General features: G+C 36.2%; 2 protein-coding genes across 8 annotated transcripts in view; one reads left to right on the top strand and one right to left on the bottom strand.

The window, feature by feature from the left end:
* LOC123766240 (uncharacterized) overlaps nt 1-20,065 on the bottom strand; it is a 208,907-nt gene that overhangs the window by 121,265 nt on the left and 67,577 nt on the right. The window lies entirely within an intron of this gene.
* Nucleotides 1-20,065, top strand: part of LOC123766245 (coronin-1A) — a 112,364-nt gene that overhangs the window by 63,283 nt on the left and 29,016 nt on the right. For 5 of the 7 annotated variants that reach the window (XM_069321138.1, XM_045755278.2, XM_045755284.2 and 2 more), the window contains 10 exons: nt 1,764-1,961; nt 2,110-2,376; nt 2,502-2,666; nt 5,181-5,405; nt 5,530-5,616; nt 6,328-6,450; nt 10,543-10,660; nt 11,252-11,382; nt 14,417-14,521; nt 17,912-18,097. In XM_069321138.1, the coding sequence (XP_069177239.1) occupies nt 1,764-1,961; nt 2,110-2,376; nt 2,502-2,666; nt 5,181-5,405; nt 5,530-5,616; nt 6,328-6,450; nt 10,543-10,660; nt 11,252-11,382; nt 14,417-14,521; nt 17,912-18,097 (1,605 nt within the window). The remainder of the gene's footprint in view (nt 1-1,763; nt 1,962-2,109; nt 2,377-2,501; nt 2,667-5,180; nt 5,406-5,529; nt 5,617-6,327; nt 6,451-10,542; nt 10,661-11,251; nt 11,383-14,416; nt 14,522-17,911; nt 18,098-20,065) is intronic. The other 2 variants (XM_069321134.1, XM_069321137.1) reach the window with 1 other exon arrangement.

The following is a 20,065-nucleotide window of genomic DNA, read 5'->3' as shown; positions in this document are numbered from 1 at the left end:
CAAGGAAATTGCATGAAGACCTTTTAAAGAAAATCCCTGGAACGAGTGATGCTGTGGTGGGTATGTGGCCCTGCGGGCCGCTCCAAGCAACAGCCTGGTGGACCAGACTCACAAGTCGAGCCTGGCCTCGGGCCGGGCTTGGGGAGTAGAAGTAACTCCCAGAACCCCATCAACCAGGTATCAACCAGTGAGACAAACAAGCAGTGAATCACAACCTAGGTCCTATTGGTATGCAGGCAAAACGTAGGAGAGTGTGTACCCCAGAGAAGTCATCACTGCCTGATGTGATAATGGAAGGGGACTTGCCTTCAAAACAGTAACTCCTCTCCTCCTCCCCCCTCCTCACCATCTTCCATACACATCATGAATCCTCCATAAAGGTAAGATAAACATATTTACTGTATAGTAGTTAGAAAAAATATTGTATCCAGTATAAAATGTATTTGTAAGTTAATATTTTGGAGGGTGGGGAACAGATTAATTCAATTCCCTTTATTTCTTTTGGGAAAAATCGCTTCGACTTACAATATCTCGACTTACGATCCATCTCTGGGAACGGATTACCATCGTAATTCGAGGCCCCACTGTATATATATACAGTGGAACTTCGAATGACGAGCGTCTTAATTTACGAGCATTTTGAATAACGAGCTCGCCGGTCGCCGACAATGTCTTGATTGACGAGCGCTCGTTTGATTAACGAGAAAACCACATGACCACATGATGCGTTCCTGCTGCTTCTCGCACATTCACAGACGCCTCCAACGATGCAAATAACTTTTTTGTTTTGTTTAAAGATGCTAATGATGCTTGGATGTAAAGGGGTAACTACTGTGATGTTGTAAAGCATTGACTCTCTTTTGTACAATAAAAAAATGAAAAAATTTGAAAAAAGAACAAATGTCAAAAAGGTTCGTTCGATGTTTGTCAGGTAGGCTGCTCAAAAAAAAAAAATCAACAAATTTGAAAAACGGACAAATGCCATAAAGGTTCGTTCAGTGCCTGTCAGGTAGGCTGCTCCGTTATTAATACGTAAATGAAAAAATACAAAACAAATTGAACATATTTGAAACAAAGAAAGATTGTCATAATGGAGCTTCCTACCTGACAAACACTGAACAAACCTTTATGGCATTTGTCGGTTTTTCAGATTTTGATTTTTTTTTTAAAGAAACATGGAGCAGCCTACTTGACAAACACCGAACAAACTTTTTGCAATAAAAAAATGAAAAAAAAAATTGAAAAAATTTGAAAAAATGGACACATGTCATAATGATTCGTTTAGTGTATATCAGGTAGGATGCTCCATTATTTAAAAAATTGAATGTCATATTGATGTTTTTCTGTAGTGGAACGGATTATTTTTATTTCCAATATGTTAAATGTAGAAATTCGTTTTGAAAGACGAGCATTTCACATGACGAGCACGGAGCCAGTATGGATTAAATTCATTATTCGAAGTACCACTGTATATACACACACATTCAATAACCTCTTTGCTCTAGGTAGATTGATTCAGATGAATCCATGTGAATCAGATTGAATATCAGTAAATTTTATTTAAAGTGAAGTGAAGAGTTTTATATAGTGTGGAGGTGACTAGTCACACAGAAGAGTAATCAGATTTCCATTATTCTAATATTTTATTTTATTTTAAAGCATTCCATTAATTATTATTAATTAATAGGAACATTAAGACATTCAAATAAATAAATTTTGACAAGGCTCATTTTAACACTTTCTTTATACTGCTACCTTAACAGAATACATTCAGAGGCATACGGTCTTCCAAATTTCGACATGTATATGGCAAAGGTTCCAGAAAGGAGAGCTGCTATGAGAATGTCCTCATCACCCAGAAGGCCCATGATACAGCAGCTTGTGCTGCCAACCCCAAGTTTGTTGCCATTGCAGTGGAAGTGGCTGGTGGCGGGGCTTTCATTGTGCTTCCCTTGGACAAGGTTAGCTTTGCATATGTATCCAAACTTAGAATTTCCAACAGTTGCATATTGAACTTTTGGTAATGAATGTTTTCATAATGATTTTAAATTGCCAGCTTTGATACCATGAGTTTGTAATACTGTACTGCTTTAACGCTTTTCCTGACAGACTGGCCGCATAGATGTGAACACCCCAAAAGTAACAGGTCATGCCGGACCAGTTTTGGATCTCAAATGGTGCCCCTTCAATGATAACCTTATTGCTTCGGGTGCTGATGATTGCACTATCAAGTTATGGCATATTCCTGATGGTGGGCTAAAAGTTAATGTTACAGAACCATTGGCTGATCTGCAGGGTCACCAGAGACGTGTGTCTATAGTGGAATGGCATCCAACAGCTGAGAATGTTTTGTTTTCTGGAGGTTATGATTACCAGGTAGGTTATTGATGGAAATATATTACAGTACTTTTGACAAATTTGAAATTCACTTATTTTTTTTCCCCAAGATGTCAAATTATCTTTTTGTGAAAATATTGTATTATTATTATGGTTTATTACAGATACTTGTTTGGGACACTAGACGAGCTGCTCTTATGCAAACAATTGACCTTCACTCAGATGTAATTTATAGTCTCTCCCTAAACCGCGATGGCTCACGACTAGCTACAACTAGCAGGGATAAACGTCTGCGAATTATTGACCCTCGTTCTGGCAAGCTTTTGCAGGTGAGGAAATTTTCCTCTGAATTCTTCTACTGCAGATTTGGTCTCTTCTCTCTCTCAATTATGATGTGCTCAGTTTTTTTTCAGTATCCTTCTCTACTGGTATTTATTTTTGGTAAGTGGTAGTGAAATTATTACTGGTATTGAAGAAACTTGCTTAGAAAATGTACATTCTCAAAGGTATTTTAGAAATGTTCCCTACATTTCTCATTGGAGTTGCTACCACAGTAATAGAATGATATTTATATATGTTTCTCTTATTGTTGATATTTATATATGTTTCTCTTATTGTTGATATTTATATATGTTTCTTATATTGTGACATCATTCTTCTCCACATTTCCATGACTACATCTAGGGGTGTCTTCAGCTTCCTCCTCCACACTTCCATGATATTACAACTAGATCTAGTGGTCTTGAGCATTATAGCAATGTACTTTTATGCAAAGTTGTCTTACTTCATTTACATCCTCAACACCTCATAGCATTACCTCTACTGCTCATATATCAGTAATAGAGGAATGAGGTTTACTCTTTAGGCATCATAGAATTTTGAGCTTGGTACATTAATAAAACTCCTTATGTTCATACTCTGTTTCATATTTACCTTATGTTCATACTCTGTTTCATATTTACTTTGGAAGTCATGAATTAAAGTGGCATCCATGGCATCTTCTTTCAAAGCATTTTACTTGTTGACTGTCTTTTCTAATTCTGAGTAATGTATCTCCTTATGTTTACACAACTCAGTTTGGTTACCAGTTTCCACTGATGTACAGTATTTTTCTCTTAGTTTACAGAGTGTATCTTTGTGTAACTTGTAGGGTTACTAGGTTGTGTTGAGTTCTCTTAGCCTGTCCTAGTAGCTTAGTCCTCTTAATTCAGGTACAAACCTTGTACGTATTTCACCATTCTACACACATTACACCACCCTGTACTCATTACACCATCCTGTACTCATAACACCATCCTGTACTCATAACACCATCCTCTACTCAGTACATAACCTTGTACTCATTACACCACCCTATTTGTATCATAAGATACTGTGACCCAGGGATACCTATCTTGATTACCTTCATGTGATCAAACCATATCTTGTTTAATTATTGTAAGTTATAATATTTTATTTGAGGCTTGGAAGATATAATTGTGATCTAATATATTGTTTAAAACTTATTATGCATTCTTTCTCATGTTTATATAAATAATTTTTATTTTCTACTGTATAAACTACAGTATGCATTTATATTTCATCTTTAGTTATTAACTAAAGTTGGTGTGAAAAATGAAAAGACAATGTCATGACCTTGACTTGATCTAATGCATTTCCCAAGCTAAAATTACTGGCAGCTCCAAGTTACTTATTATGACAAATCAGGAGAGCTGGGACTGGAGGCCTTATTGATTGTTGCTATTTTTGTCTATGGTGTCTTGTGTTCTCACCTCTGCTCCACAAATTGTTAATGACGTAGTGCGCATCTGTGTGTGTGTGTTTATTGATCTGGATAAAATCATTTTGACATGAGAGAAAGAGTATGGTATCTTATTTAGTTTCTTTCCCTAATAAAGAATGTTAACCTTACAAGCATATTTCTGTATTCATATACTATACTGTATTAGAGCCATGTTTACAATTTCTCATTGTTATCACAGCCACATCTTTTCTTAGTTTATGTTTAATTGCATTTCTATTTTGAGACCAAGGCTTTATTACAAGTTTTGCCTGTGCCCTCAGATTTGTATCCAGCCAGTAACTGAGTCACTCCCATGCAGTTTCTTCTATCAGTGAAATATCTTACTTTTTTTGGGGGGGGGGGGGGTTCTTGGAAATATATTTGGGTTCATTCTCGACTCACAATTGGGAATCCGAGATTTGAATCCTGGGCAGGACAGAAATGGTTGGCCACATTCCTTCTCACCTAATGCCTCTGTTCACCTAACAGTAAATAGGTACCCAGGAGTTAGTCAACTGTTGTGGAGTTTCATCCTGGGCTCATGATGTTTTCCAAGATAACATCTGTTTACTGGAGGCCTGAGAAAGCAAATGTGAGCTCCATTTATATGCAGGAGATTTAAATCTTATGCAGAACCAAAGTACGACCCTGGATGCAATGCACACCACTGGTTATACAACCTTGGTTGTGATGCACAGTTAAAGGGTTAGGTGTGGGGGTTACCTTAAACAAAAATGGTTTTCAGGAAATAATTGCTTCACTCTTGTGCACCTATTCAAGCCCCACTAAAGCTTGATATACAAAACTTTACTGTACAGCTACCAAATGTAGAACCTCCTGCATGATAGAATTCCTGAACATCACAAGCAGCTGATTTATAGCACTTCCTTCCACACAGTGTATTTCAAACTATATTTGGTTCCTTTGATTCCAAAGTATGACTTCATGCCATATTTCTTCATTAGACAAAGGACACTGGTAGCTAGACAATCATAGATTTGGCTTGTTTCTTGTCTCTTGTTCTGATGAAAGTATTGAAAACTAAATCTATAATTTGCAGGAAGGTGTATGTCATGAAGGTTCTAAGGCTTGCAAAGCAGTCTATTGTGGAGACACTGGGCTAGTGTTCACCACTGGGTTCAGCCGTTTCAGTGACCGGCAGTATGGAGTATGGGACGAAAAAAGCTTGAACACACCTCTTCGACTGGATACCATTGATTCATCTTCAGGTGTCCTGACACCGTTTTATGATCATGATACAAGAGTTGTTTTTGTTGCTGGAAAGGTGGGTCATGATGTTCAGCATCTGTTATATATATATTGGAATAATATATGATAATTACTGTATGGAACATTATGAATGGGTTTACAAATTAGATATTTAGTAATGAATATGATTTTCCTCTCAGGGTGATGGCAATATCCGTTATTATGAAATCACTGATAGTCCTCCTTACTGCCACTTTCTCAGTCAGTACATATCAGGGGAACCTCAGGTAAGGTATCATAACTAGACAAAATATATTTTTCTTTCATTTAGCCTTCCTTTGCCTGCTGAAGCTGTTAGAGATGTATGTGACTACACAAGTGGTCATAGTAATATGTATACTTTCTATTGTATTTACTGGTTTAATTGATATCAAGAAATTGGATTATAAACCAATAATATTGTCATTATTGCTATTGGAATCTAACAAATAATTTAATTTAAAAGCTACACATAATCAATTTCCAGTTTTGTGTGTTAAGTTTTTTCTTAAACTACTTCTAGTAATATTATTAGGATGAATTATTATATTACATAATGTACATATTACCTAACTTTGTATTATCACAAGCACACACAGAGATACTGTATTCATTTGTACAGTTTATATACATAGATATACATATTTATATTATGTAAATACAGTACAGTAAATATTTGGCAAAATCATTTTGAACTGCACAGGTAAATTCTGAATGTTTCTGAGGCTCCGGGTTTTGTATCCTGGATACTATAGTTTTTCACTGTACTGAACAATTTTGACAGGTTTAGGAACATATTCAAACTATCAGTAATTTGTATAGCACATTTAATTCTTACAAGGTTCCCTCTCTGTATGTAATTAGTGTCACTGCCACCCGATTTTAACATTAACATTGATGATTGTGAAATAACAATATGGAGTGTGTACTAAGATTTCTTGGATAATGTGTATGCACAGCGTGGCTTTGGGGTGATGCCTAAAAGAGGGTGCAAAGTGTCACAGTGTGAAATATTTCGCTTCTACAAGCTGTATGCTACCAAAGCCATCTGTGAGCCTATCTCCATGATCGTACCCAGGAAGGTGTGTATATGGTTTATTACTCTAACAGCATGTAATGTCTAAATATTTAATTCTAAACATAGGATATAACACTATTTCTTGGTTGTATCATATTTTTTTTTTTTTGAGGGGGGGGGGACTTTAGTAAGACCTTTTCTTTTAACATGCATGATGATTACTAAATACTTGTTCAGGAGATGTGTTATGATCAATTTTCTTGGACTTGCTGTTACATTTGATACCATTGGAACATTTTTTATATTGAGAGCACAGTATATATCTCAATATACTTTTATTTGTTTCTTCTAGAATTATTAATTTTACAGTTTGTGAGTTTGACAAACTACTTGTAAAAAGACTAGTTTTTATTGAATTGAGCAGCTAGACTATTATTTAAACTTTCAATGGGAGTTCCCACTAGTTCCAGTTTATTATAGATACAAATACAGTACAGTGGAACCTCAAGTGATGAGCGACTTCAGTTACGAGCAAGCCACTCGCAGAAAATTTGTCTTGGCTGACGAGCTTTCGCTAGATTACTGAGCGTTCCTGCTGGTTCTCGGACATCTCTGAAGACAGTGTTGTTGTTGTTTCGCAAACAAGTTTTCCACATGTGATAAGCTCGGTGCCAGGAACAGGATTAAATTTGTTAATCGAGGCACCACTGTACTGTCCTGAAGCATGAGAGTAAAACCAACCAAACCCTAGTTAACACTCCTACGGTAAATGTTCTCAGAATGTGCTCATTGAACTTCTATTCTTGATACATGCAGGGAAAGGCAAGGGTAGCACAAAGAGTAGAATAGATTAGTGTACATATGACAGTCATTAAGGCCTCAACCTGGAAAAAAGTTGCAAAGGCATTATAAATATAGTTACCAAGTTAGAGTTGTTATCAAATAATTTCTAAGGCCATATTTCTGGTGACCATTCCTAACATTCAACGTTAGAATGACAAACCTAAAACTGAAGCTGAAGTATCTCAAGGGTTTGAAATAACACAACTGGGCACCATACTATGAAGTGAACACTAAAGCATGGAACCCCATGCAAAAGGCAAAGTTTAAAAAATCACCAGTCAACTGAAATGGTCTCAGCATGACAGCATATTTTGCTTTTGGATGAAAATCACAAAGTGAGGGTGGCCACCTACTTCACCAAGGTTGTGGTAACTAGTACTGTCACCTGGTGGGAGTTGATGTAGGAGATAGTTTGTAGCTAGGTAGCTTCAACACAATTATTGGCTGCCATTAAGGTCTCAGGTGATCTTCCTGAGTGCGCTGAATATTAGCCTAGTAGTCAAATCTTTCCAGATTTTCAATGATTTCTATTATAATGAGGTTCTGACTTTTGAGGTTACACTATACAATATATCAGGATGTTAAGAAAAATTGAATGAAAACTTGTAAATATTTTGGATCCTGATACATCTTAGTAATTACTGTGGTCAAAATGTCCCCATTACAGGCCTCGCCCCAATTCAGCAGTTGGCTGAATGCTCATGTTAATTAAAGACTGCCATCCAAAGGAAAATTGTGAGACACAGGATATTACAATCACTTGGAAAAACTACAAATCTATTGCACAAAGAGAAAACAAGTATTACTTCACTGGGTTAACCACAACTCAGACTATTCAAGTCAACAGGATGGCCAAGACCAAAACACATGTAAAATCATTAAATTCCCACATACAACATCAGTAATTATTTCAGCCTGGGTATTGTTCATGAAACTGTGGCTATACAGTACAGTACTTAAAATATATTAACACTACATATACAGTAAATGAATATCTAATGACACTCTGATATGTCTTAATGGATTGATTGCACTAATTACTATGAACCTTCAGTGAACTCAGTACTAAAGTAGAACAAAATAGCAATACTTAAGGTAGAAACTAGGTGAGTGACATGGTATGTCCTGATCTAAAAGTCAACACCCCACTGATTTTGAAAACAGCGAACTTGGGGCGTGCTTTTGATTACATCGCCAGACAAGCTAACTTCTAGCAAATAAAATGACTTAACTACAATATTTTGCCCAAGCTGTTATTTATAAGTTATGCTATAACCTCAATCTAAAACTATAACGCTCAACAAATAATGGCAAGTTATACAATGTCTTAATTTAGGTACAATAATTTGGAATGAATCTTCTAGCAAAATCAGAACTTAATTTGTTGCCATATCTCTTAACTGCCAGCTACAAACAGGTTTTCTCCTGAAATTTGTTGCCATATCTCTTAATTGCCAGCTACAAACAGGTTTTCTCCTGAACATAATCTTTTAAAGTTTCGCTACATATTATTACAACAATTTCCTAGTATGAATAAAGAATAATCTTACATCACAGCAATTTCCTAAACTTGGTAATTATCTTAGTCGAGCATTCCACACAACTAGTGCTCTGTAAACATCAAGATCAAACTGGTAACACTGCTTACCTAACACAGGGGTGCTGGTGATTGAGTGGACAGCATGCTGGACGCGTAATCCTGTGGACTGGGGTTTGATTCCCGGCACTGGTGAGAAACAAAATAGGCAGTTTCTTTCGCCCTGATGATCCTGTTACCTAACAGTAAATAGGTACCTGGGAGTTAGACAGCTGTTACGGGCTGCTTCCTGGGGGGGGGGGGGTGTAATTACTTAAGTGTAATTACCGATGAGAGCTACACTCGTGGTGTCCAGTCTTCCCAGCACTCTTTGTCATATAACGCTTTGAAATTACTGACGGTTTTGGCCTCCACCACCTTCTCAAAAAAGGAATTCTGATGAATGTGGGCTGGAGCTGGAGACAGTTATAACTCCAGTGGTCATCCCTATGTGTGTGTGTGAGTGGGGGGAAAGGGGTTATCTTGAAGGGAAGGGAACTATCAGGAGAGAGCGCCAAGCCATTACGACTATATAGCACTGGGAAGGGGTCAGGATTAGAATTTGAGATGGGACGGGGAGGGAAGGAATGGTGCTAATTTGAGCTTATATCTTCAAATGATTTCGGGGCTTAGTGTCCCCATGGCCTCCTTTTTGTTACATAAACCCCCCCCCCCCCCAGGAAGCAGCCCGTAGCAGCTGTCTAACTACGAGGTACCTATTTACTGCTAGGTAATGGGGGGCATCAGGGTGAAAGAAACATTTTACCCATTTTGTCTCCGCCTCTACTGGGGATCGAACCTGGAACCTCAGAACTACGAATCCAAAGCGCTGTCCACCCAACTGTCAGACTCCCTGGGGGGGGGGGGGGGAATTAGTAGTTAGTAACAGTTAATTGATTGACAGTTGAGAGACAGTTGACTGTGTACAAAAGAGCAGAGCTCAACCCTGCAAGCACAACTAGGTGAATACATGAATCTCCTAACCAGTCCCTCTTTTTGGTCCAGACAAAAATAAGCTGTTTCACACTCATATTATTCCATATTCTTAATTATCCTATACTCTTTCTTGAGTCTCACAATTAATGTTTGCAAAGTAATAAACAATTCCAGACCTAGAAATTTGCATGCAAATTTAAAACAACTACCTATGAATTCCTATGCAAATTAAACAATATATATATATATAGCCTCAATTAATCTGCATACAGCTTCATTTCACCTTCCTAGATAAATTTACATATACTGTACAGGATGCTGAATTTGCATACTGTATTTCACTTAGTACTGCCTTTAATTAACCTGATTTGCTAGTATGCAAATTACCATATTCAAATTACCATAAGGTATATCAGTTTAAGAATGGTGAACAGCTGGTTTGTAACAGATGTATCATCAAAATGCAGGTGTGTTAACTTGGTATGACTGTAGTAAACATTACTGGATCTGGTAATATAAATTTTTGGGTTATCAAGTTTGTTGGAATTGGATACTGAACATCTTTTAAGTAATAGTATTCCGTATCTTTCAAATATAATTTTGCGTATTAAAGCGACATATTTCTTATGATACAACACTGCATGTATGTAATTATTATTTGTATTATATAAATCTGTATTCCAGTTGCTATTCTTCAAAAACTGATCTTGATTTTACCAGACATATTAAATCCAGAAATTATAGTAATCAATAGACGCAGGAAGGTCAATTTGCAATAACATCATGAACTTGATTCTTCAGAGCGATCAGTTCCAGCCAGACTTGTACCCTGACACGGCTTCCCCCACGCCAGCACTAACAGCAGAGGAGTGGTTCTCTGGCACTACGAAAGGACCAGTTTTAATGTCAATGAAGACAGGTAAGTTTAAAGATAGTTTAGCACTTTATGAGTAAAATATTTAGGCAGTATGTACTTAACATGTTCTTTTAGTTGTAGCATTAATGATATATTGCATTAAACCTAGTGCATATTTTGTGATGAAGAACAATGACATCACAGTAACATGATATATCTATGATAAAATTTTTGGAGCAGTGTGTGGATTTGATCTCGTGCCCCGTGGTTGAGCCAGTACGTGACTTTGATTCCACACATTGATTCAAAAGTTTTCTCCTAGTGATGAAAGGGTGTATAAGGAAACATTTCTAAGCTTTAGGTAAATTAAAATGTGAAAAAACTCACATTGTAAATAGTGTATGTAAAACTTTAGTCTGTTTTTGTAGCCCTTGTTGATGAATGCCTTATTGTACCTTGTCTCCTAATGCCCATTCCATTTTGGCACTAAAAATTCATATGCACATAGATTTCTTAAATTATGTAACAACTTTCATCGGCTATTCAAACCTTCTTTCTAGAATAAAGACAAGGCAGGTAAGTTTCCATATTAACTGTTTGGATTAGTATTTATGTTTTGTAAATTATTCAGTTATGATTTATATTTTTTTATAGGCATGACAATCAAGACACATAGGCCACTACCTCTACGAGCAACTGAATCCTCCTCTGACAAAAATGCAGACAAGAAATATGCTTTTCTTTCAATGGAGACACGTGCAGACTACCGCCCTTTGGAGGTGGGTGTAAGTAACCAATTTATGTAGTTTGTTTATTCATATATTTTAAAATTAGTACATTTAAAGAGAGGCATACACACTGGTTGTACTTTACCAAGGATAATCAGTAATTTGCTGTTGAACAATACATTATTATGCCAGCTCAGCATGAACAAAAAATGGAGGCTTTCATATACAGCACAGTACTGTGTTTCATTTACGTCAACGTCACATTCCTGGACTCTGAGATCTCTGAGATCAGTTTTTCAACTTTATGCAGTTCCATCACATGAGATTTGAGTATTTTTTATATTTATTTTTGTGTTAATGAGTAAATAATTCCTGGTCATTCAAAATTTAATGAAATTTTTATTTTGTACAACATTAAATGATTAGAAAATTATTCACATAGTGTCCTGACTGTATGATTGTCTCCTGCTGTAGAAAAACAGCAGTGTGCATTAAACTATTGCTTCTAAGAAAGGAGTAATCAACAAGACAGAAATAAGGTAATTGTGGGTAGAACAGCTCAGAGAATTGACAGGCTGTCATGTTTCCTATTCGTGGGTCATCGGTTAGATTATATTCTGGTAATTTAGTACGTCATTTTTGTAACGTGTCAACTCAAGAGGACACTGGTTAAGATTTCCTAGTTTGTATCCATATAGACTTAAGGCATTGATTGGTGATAAGTGACACCCTGGATGATTAAATAAGCTGGTTTGGCTATTACATTCCCTGATGCCAATGACTTGCACTAAAAATGTGTGTTAAGGGTGAGAGTATTCAAGTTGAGATGTGGAAATACAGGAACTAGAATGGATAGAATGGAACAAGTAAGGACAAATAAGAAAGGTAATTGGAGAACAATAGCAAATTTATATGATTGTGTAGAAAAAAGAGAGTTGAGCATCTTATTACATGATGCTATAGGTAGCCCAATTTGAACATTATCCTCAAACATGTAATATATACTCTTTAAGTCATCATGAGACCTCTTGAGTAATCCTCTGCTTTCTCTTTCAAATTTTTCAGGCATCTGCATATGCTCCTTTCAAAACTACCAAGTTATTATTTCCAGTTTATCTGAGGTTCTCTATTATTCCAGCCCATCCTCCTGTTCAGAGAGTACCTATTGTGATGATCATCAATACTCACTAATTCATACGTACTTAGCTTTTAGATAGTAGTATACTGACTAGTTAGGAATTCTTTTAAAATAATGAAGCTAAAACACAGACTTAAATATTCCTAGGCCTAGTATAGCACATACATGTACTATATTAGGCCTCAGATATCGCATATTAGGCCTCAGATATTGCATATTAGGCCTAGGGAGGTTAGGGTAGTTTTGTTTGCCAAAGCAACACAAGTAAAAAATATTTTCCGGTTTGTCCAACTCAATGGTTCAGATTTCTACTTTATAATTTCGTTGTGCATCGGTGTATATACTATGGTCCTCATCGTTACTCTAAGTACTACCAAAACAGGAAGATGGGCTGGTTATTCACACCTCGCATCTCCGGCCTTTTTTACTATTACAGTTATTTTAAACACCCATTATACTGCTCCACTTTCTTTTGAAGTCTAGATTTATGTTCATTTTCTCCTAATGATAGTAGCCTCTTGTAAAATGCTCTGCAGCTATTGTAGCCATCTATCAATATCAAGAGACTTATAATAGAGCATTTGAAACCTGACAAAGACTTTTGCACACTGATTAGGCAATAACATGTCTTAAGACAGTTATCAGTTATTTGTATAAAGAAATGAGAATGAAGAAAAATTAAGGGGTAGTCTTCATAAACATGAAGGGCTTTTGACTTCTCTTTGTCAGTACTGTATTCAAATTTTTTTTTTAGGAGGCATTACTAACATATCCCTAACTGTTTTCAAAATAGAACTTAATACATTCCTAAAACACATCCCAGATTAGAGAGGCAGTTCCTGTATCGGAGCTGTAACTCCCAGCACCAATAGGCAGGTAACTGGGTTACTGGCCAACAAGTTTCATCAGAGACCAGGTTGTAGGGATAGTAAAATTAAGGGAAACAGTGAGTAAAGCATAAGCGATCAATGAACAATTAACAGATATAAGATTTAGTGAAGCTGTGTGTCCTAAAAAATTAACATCATGGGAGACTCGGCATGCCCTGTACTACTTTGAGATACAATGGTGACAAATAAAATTTCATCACATATCACTGACTATTCAAATGCTATCTCATCTGATATGTAAATAAACCATTCTCATTATATATCCGCTTTATATTGAAAAGCTAGGTTTTTGTTTGCTAACAAGATTTATTTACACAGGTGCAGACATTAACATCTGGATAATACTGAATACATTCTCCTCCTAGTATCAATGTTAAATATTAATGCAATAATGTAATTTATTGTACTTTTCGATCTTAAAAAAAGGTAATCATAATAAAAATGACCATATTTTTGAAGCAATGTATATTCTCTTTTTTCAAAGAAGTGACTAAATGTAGAGATCTTATCCAGATATTTCACATACTTAGTTAAAAACATTTTCCTGTCTCTGTTAAAAGAGCACATGAAAGATATGTTTTAAAATCCCAAAAGTTTGTTTGGGTACAGTAATACTAAAGTGAAGCAGTGGCCACTAACTTGCACTGGGAAACTGGTATGGTTGGAAAGAATGAGGGGCTTCCCTCGGTTAACACATATGTATTAAAATAGAAGACTAGTATAAAATTAAAATTACATACTGTAGTTGAAAAAAGGCTGAATTAAGAAATGACATGCAGTACTGTATATTAAAATGCAGTGTGGAGATGGAGAAAATGGAGTAGATTATCAAGTGATCTGCAAGTACAGGCAAGAAAAGCATCCTGAAGTTGGATAAAGAGGTATCCCTCCTTTATAGTTTCATACACTCATGCTGTCACAGGTGACTGATGAAAGCTGCACTACTGCCAAAAAATGACAGAAAACCATTTCTGGGGTGTATAAAAGACAGTAAGCTCCTTGACTGAGGTTATATAAGTTATGTGTAAGTTGTATCACATTATATTAAATTTTTGTGTTACAGGTGAAGACTTCCAGTAGCACTGACAAAGACCTCAAGACATCCACAAACTTGGATACCAAGTTTCAGGCACTTCAGAAGCTCTGGGGCTGTAATGTTAAAAACATGGTGAGAAAGGTGTCATACTCATTATTGTTGAATACTGAACAGAGTGAACAATTACTACAATATTTGTAATTTCAGAAAATGGAATGTTAACGCAATGTTCTTACACAAAGCGTAAAATATTTATCGACATTTTCCTAGCATTTTGTTACTGTGACTAAATCTATCATAGGGTATTTTCCTATCTCCCTCCTCAGTACCATAACATTAACTTTCTTTTCCTTCCAATACATGTACTTGGATGCTTGGCTGTTATTAATGCTCAGAGACTCATTTTAGAAACTGGTTATTGTAGAACTTCCTCTATTTTTTGTTATATATATTTACTGCTTATAGACTGGCCCAGAAAAACTACTTTCGATGATCATTAAGGGTCAGTTAAAACAACTTTGGTTATCTGTGATGACCAAATATTTGTCAAACTATAAACAGAGATGGGAGCTATCCATTATTAACAGATTTTTATGTTTGGTCATATATGTTTATGGTAATAGACTGTTTTGTCTAGAAGTGCCTTGTTGTATAGTACATAGTTATATGCACAGTAGTTTGCTTGGTAGAAGAAAACCATGAACAAGCTAGATGAAATACAGGTACACCAAAAAAAAAAAAATCAGCACTGAATGTATTGAAACATCTCTCTTGAGGAGCCCATGTAGCTTCATGAAGCTGTCCTGCTGAGATTGCTCCATAATAAAAGATCAAATCAGTCACAGAAGTTCTGTTTAGTCTACCAGAGACCAGAGCCAGAACCTAGCCATCCCTCAGCGTAACAGGGAGTGGGGTGACACTGCCGCCCCACTACAAAAAAAATCTCCAGAAAGTTAAAGAAGCTATACAGACAACTGAAGGGTTCACTGAAAATAAAGCCTAGAGACTAGCAAACAACTATACAAAAGATTCACACAGAGAACGGTATTCACTTGAAACTCGGAGCTCGAAACTCATTAGTACGGATTACCACCACCAAACGACCCGACCCCATTCCTCATCTGATTCTCCATTTTAGTTTTGGAGCTGATGAACAACTCAGTGAAGAACCAACAAACTTGGAGGGAGGGGGGAGGAATCAGGGAGCTGCTAGTTGGAGACTCAAATGGGTGTTCAACTTTACAAATAGGGATGTTAGCTATTCAAAAGGCTTTGGAACATGCTCTTGTTTGAACACCGACAACATGTTATCACACATACAGATTCAAGAACTGCCATTGAAACCTTGTAACAAGAACACATATGTGACAACATCTATCTGATCACAAATGTCATAGCATCAATGCAAGCACTCAAATGTCAAGGCCGTTGGGTACTTATCAACAGGGTGCTAGGTCATGTGAGAATAATAGGAAATGACATTGCAGATGAAGCTGCAAAACTTGTAACTAAGAGAAGAAATGTAAACCTTTACCTCATAGTCTATCACAGATTAAGAAAGTAATTAGAAATAGAGCAATGCAGAAGATGTACAGTGACAACAACACAGCATTTGCAACATCAGGATCTGCGGGTTGGTACAAGAATTCAACTAACTATGAACCACTTATTTTGATGAAAGGGAACAGTAGAACAACAGAAGTACACTTATATCACATCAGGCTTGGTTATCCATGTGCATGAGAAATAGGCTTACAGGTTCCAAAAGATGAAAGGAAATGTCAACACTGGAGATATGCCCAACAGACCACTGGAACATTATCTAACACAGTGCACAGTTATAAACCCAATAAGATTTCAACCTAAATTCAACAGAGTAGAAGTTGTTAAACACATGGGGCATACTCTACCTAAGTAAAACAGAAACAAGTAACACTTAGTGGGCCAGCCATAGGCTTAGGGCCTGCACAGAAATATTCCTGAAAAAAAAAAAAAAAGCCACGGGGGCTCCTCCAGAAAGAGGTACAGTATTTTATTACATTCAATGCTGCGTTTCTGGAGGGAGCCACTAGTGGCTTTCTGAAGCTAACTAACCACCTAACCACAGAGAACAAAGATGGAACTTTGAAGGGACTTTGAAGCAGGAAGGAGGAGAGTGGCAGGCATTAGGACAAAGAAGAGAAACCAGGCAAGGAGATGCAGCCCAAAGTAACACGCGACTGACGGACCAGGAACATTAACCAAGTACTAGTACCGGGGTGTCAGAACCCCCGAGCCTGAATATGAACCCCAGGACATGTTGGAGAAGACTGCGGTCAAAGTCGCATATTTGAGAACATCATGAACTCAAGGATTGACCGCTGGCTGGCTGGCTAGACTTAATTACACTGTGGACGACCTTAGAAATGTGAGTCTTGGAAGAGGGAACCAAGGAAATAGTCACGCAACAAGGCATCCAACGAGACAGAAGCAGTGGATGACCGGCTCTTGGCTTGAAGCAGAGGGGCTTGTCCACTATCTGATTGACTGGAACACTACAAGCAGCTCCACAAGCTGCTTCATCAGTAACGGAACTGAGATTGGAAGTCGGTTGTAGGCTGACTCCCAGTTATGACTCCCAATCAGCCTTCAACCAACTGATTGGTTCAAAGCTGATTGGGAAAGTCAGTCAATCAGCCTTCAGTCAACTGATTAGTTGAAGGCTGATTGGGGGAAATCAGTCAATCAGCCTTCAACCAGTGATTGAAGGCTGATTCAATCATTGAATCATTGCCTCTCATTCAGAACCACACATTCTAATTCATATATTCCTAAGACATTCTTGTTAATTATTCTGTGTTTTTGGCAGTACCACATGCTTGTTAACTAATTTTGATCATTTGGTTTAATATGTCTACTTATCATTTCTGGCCATATCACACAAATGTAAATGTTATTTGTAACATAATCTTACAATATAATTAATTTTCTCTTGGACTTGTGTATGTACAGTATATATGTTAGGCTTATATCGATCCCCCCCCCCAGGTCAAATTAATGACCCTTCACAGGATGCAATTCCACAATGGGTAACTAACTCCCAGGTACCTTTTTACTACTAGGTGAACAGAGTCATTAGGTTAGAAGAAAAATGCCCAACAAATTATCTTCCCGTGATTGCTGATTGTGAGTCGAGAACAAATCCAACTGTTTTGTTAATTAATATCATATCAAAAGTTGTTTTGTGTTTATGATGCAGTATTTCAATTTTTGTAAAAATAATATTAATTTCTTATACAAATTGTTGCTTGAGCTCGTTCTGATTTTAACCAAATTAGGCAGCTGTGTATCATATATGTTGTCATCAAATTAATAAATTATATGGTTTGCTTACAAAATTCTTTACTAATTTTAATATATGTAATTTCAGTACTGTACTGGGTATTCAGGAATAATTTATTCATAGCAAGCTCAACATGAGAGGTATTATTTAATGTAAAGCTTGTTGTGGAGTAATTTCTCATAAATAATGGTGTTCAACAGGGTGATAACAAGGAGCAGTGTTCCACCAGCAGCAGTGGAATTGAGTGTGAGAAAATGTCAACAAAAAATACAATTAATAAAATGAATATCAAGACAGGTGATTCACCCAATAAGTTGGCAAACTTCAGTATGCAAGAAAAGGAGATTGAAATATTGGATAAACCTTCTCCAAAGACTGAGTCTGAGGTAGGGCAGTGGACAATTTTATGATACCATGGTTGATTTTGTGATGCACTTTAATTTTTGTCTGGGCTGAGATGAATTTGGACCAAGATTGCAGCAACCCCTGAGTTGCTTAAGGTTCAGAAGCTGTTTGCAGCTCTTCAGTTTAAAGTCTGGTACACTGATTTACTTTCATTGACTTCTTTGGGGAATGAAAAAACAGGATTGGAAATGTTTTCATGTAGGTAATATCTTGGAATCTTGGGGGTGACATTAAGTTGTTAACCTTCATTTACAAATTTGTGACTGAAAATTAATTTTAACGAGCAGATCCCAATTGTATCATGACCCAAAGTTGTCATGCTTGTACTTATCATTGATTTGCTTTTTTAATAATTTTTGCACGCATTGCTTGATTTGATTATAAAGTAGTATTTGGCAGTGATTATGGTGATTGGCTTCTTTGGGATTTTTAATTTAGATTTGCAGCACTTTTGATTTATGGCCAAAGCTTGAGTGATATATAAACATCAGGAAGGAAGTTTAGATTGAATTAGATTTATAAGTACAGTACTTTACCCATTACAATCATATCAATGGAGTCCACTGTGGCTTTCTGAGGTTAAGTTACGAAGCTGAACAGTGAGTTATATTAATTAACTTAGGTATTGTTTAGTTTTGTATACACCTTGATGGATTTCTTTTATTGGTATTATATTTTTTGTTTGCAGTTTTACTTTACACCATAACATTGCAAATTCTGAACACAAGCATATTTATTTTTGTAATGCCTATTTTATTTTTGCATGGTTGCAGACTTTTTTTTTGTGAGAGTTGGTGCACAAAATGTAATTGTATTTACTTATTTGTTTGCTATATTAAGTATTTGTAGTTTGATTATTTAATTCCTAATTAATGTTATGCATAATTCCATTATTTTCTTTAATATATTTGGCTAGAAATTTGGTGAAATGTAAGTGACATACTTGTAGTAGTATGTTTTTTATGTAACTGAACGATTAGTAGTATTAAGAAGTGCATATTAATAGATTATGGGCACAGATTAGCCCAGTATCACATTCATAGTTTCCAAATTCCAACCAACTGCTACCAAACATATTATACTACTTTAATACATAAATAACTACATGCATTATATCAGTACTTGCAGTAGACAGTCTTTGTTTTAATTGTGAATTGAGAACTGAAGTGACAATTCTTTTTATACCTGGCTCTAAAATTATCATCACAAGCAGGTCCTCTAGCAGATCAGAGTCTTTTGAAAGTGCTTGTTTTGAAAACAAATTTTTTTAGTAATGAATATTTTGCTTTATGGCTTTTTAAACTTCAAAACAATATTGTAATAAAATATTTGTAAAGACTAATAGCTATGGCTCACAATTTGTTTTGTCATATGGAGAAAATCACTTTAAAATTTCCCTATGATTCCCACCCTTAGGGAACTAATGAAATCATACTTCTGATCAAAAATTATAAATAACTAAGCTAATATAATATATACATACACGCACACACACACACACACATATACATACCAGCCATCAATGTATAGTGCAACCTTTATAAAATGCAACCATTGATTGGCTACAAATAATTTTCCTTTGGAACAAGATATCTTTATAACTAATGCCACCTAAATTTACAAGACTATCTTGGTATAGTGAGTGTGAGATCACCTACTCTTACAGGCAAGTCACAACCCTTTGTTCTTGGGAATACACTCCTGTGTCCAAGTATCCTGATTCCAAGTGTCAGGTCATAGAAGTGACCTGACACTTGTCCTGTGTCAGGTCACCTGTTGTTGGAGTCATGTTATCTAGTGGGGTACAACAGGATTGCAGTGTATTATACTGTAGTCTGTAATTCATATAACACATTGAAGTGTTTAAATATTTCTTTAAATCAATCGGTGATTTATTATCCAACTTTCTCTTAATTTCAAGATTCTGGCTTAGGTATTTACCTAAGTAT

The sequence above is a fragment of the Procambarus clarkii genome, chromosome 9 (assembly GCF_040958095.1).
Source record: "Procambarus clarkii isolate CNS0578487 chromosome 9, FALCON_Pclarkii_2.0, whole genome shotgun sequence".
NCBI classification, from domain to species: Eukaryota; Metazoa; Arthropoda; class Malacostraca; order Decapoda; family Cambaridae; genus Procambarus; species Procambarus clarkii.
Note: the sequence above shows the minus strand (reverse complement) of the source record. Positions and strands in the feature narration are given on the sequence as shown.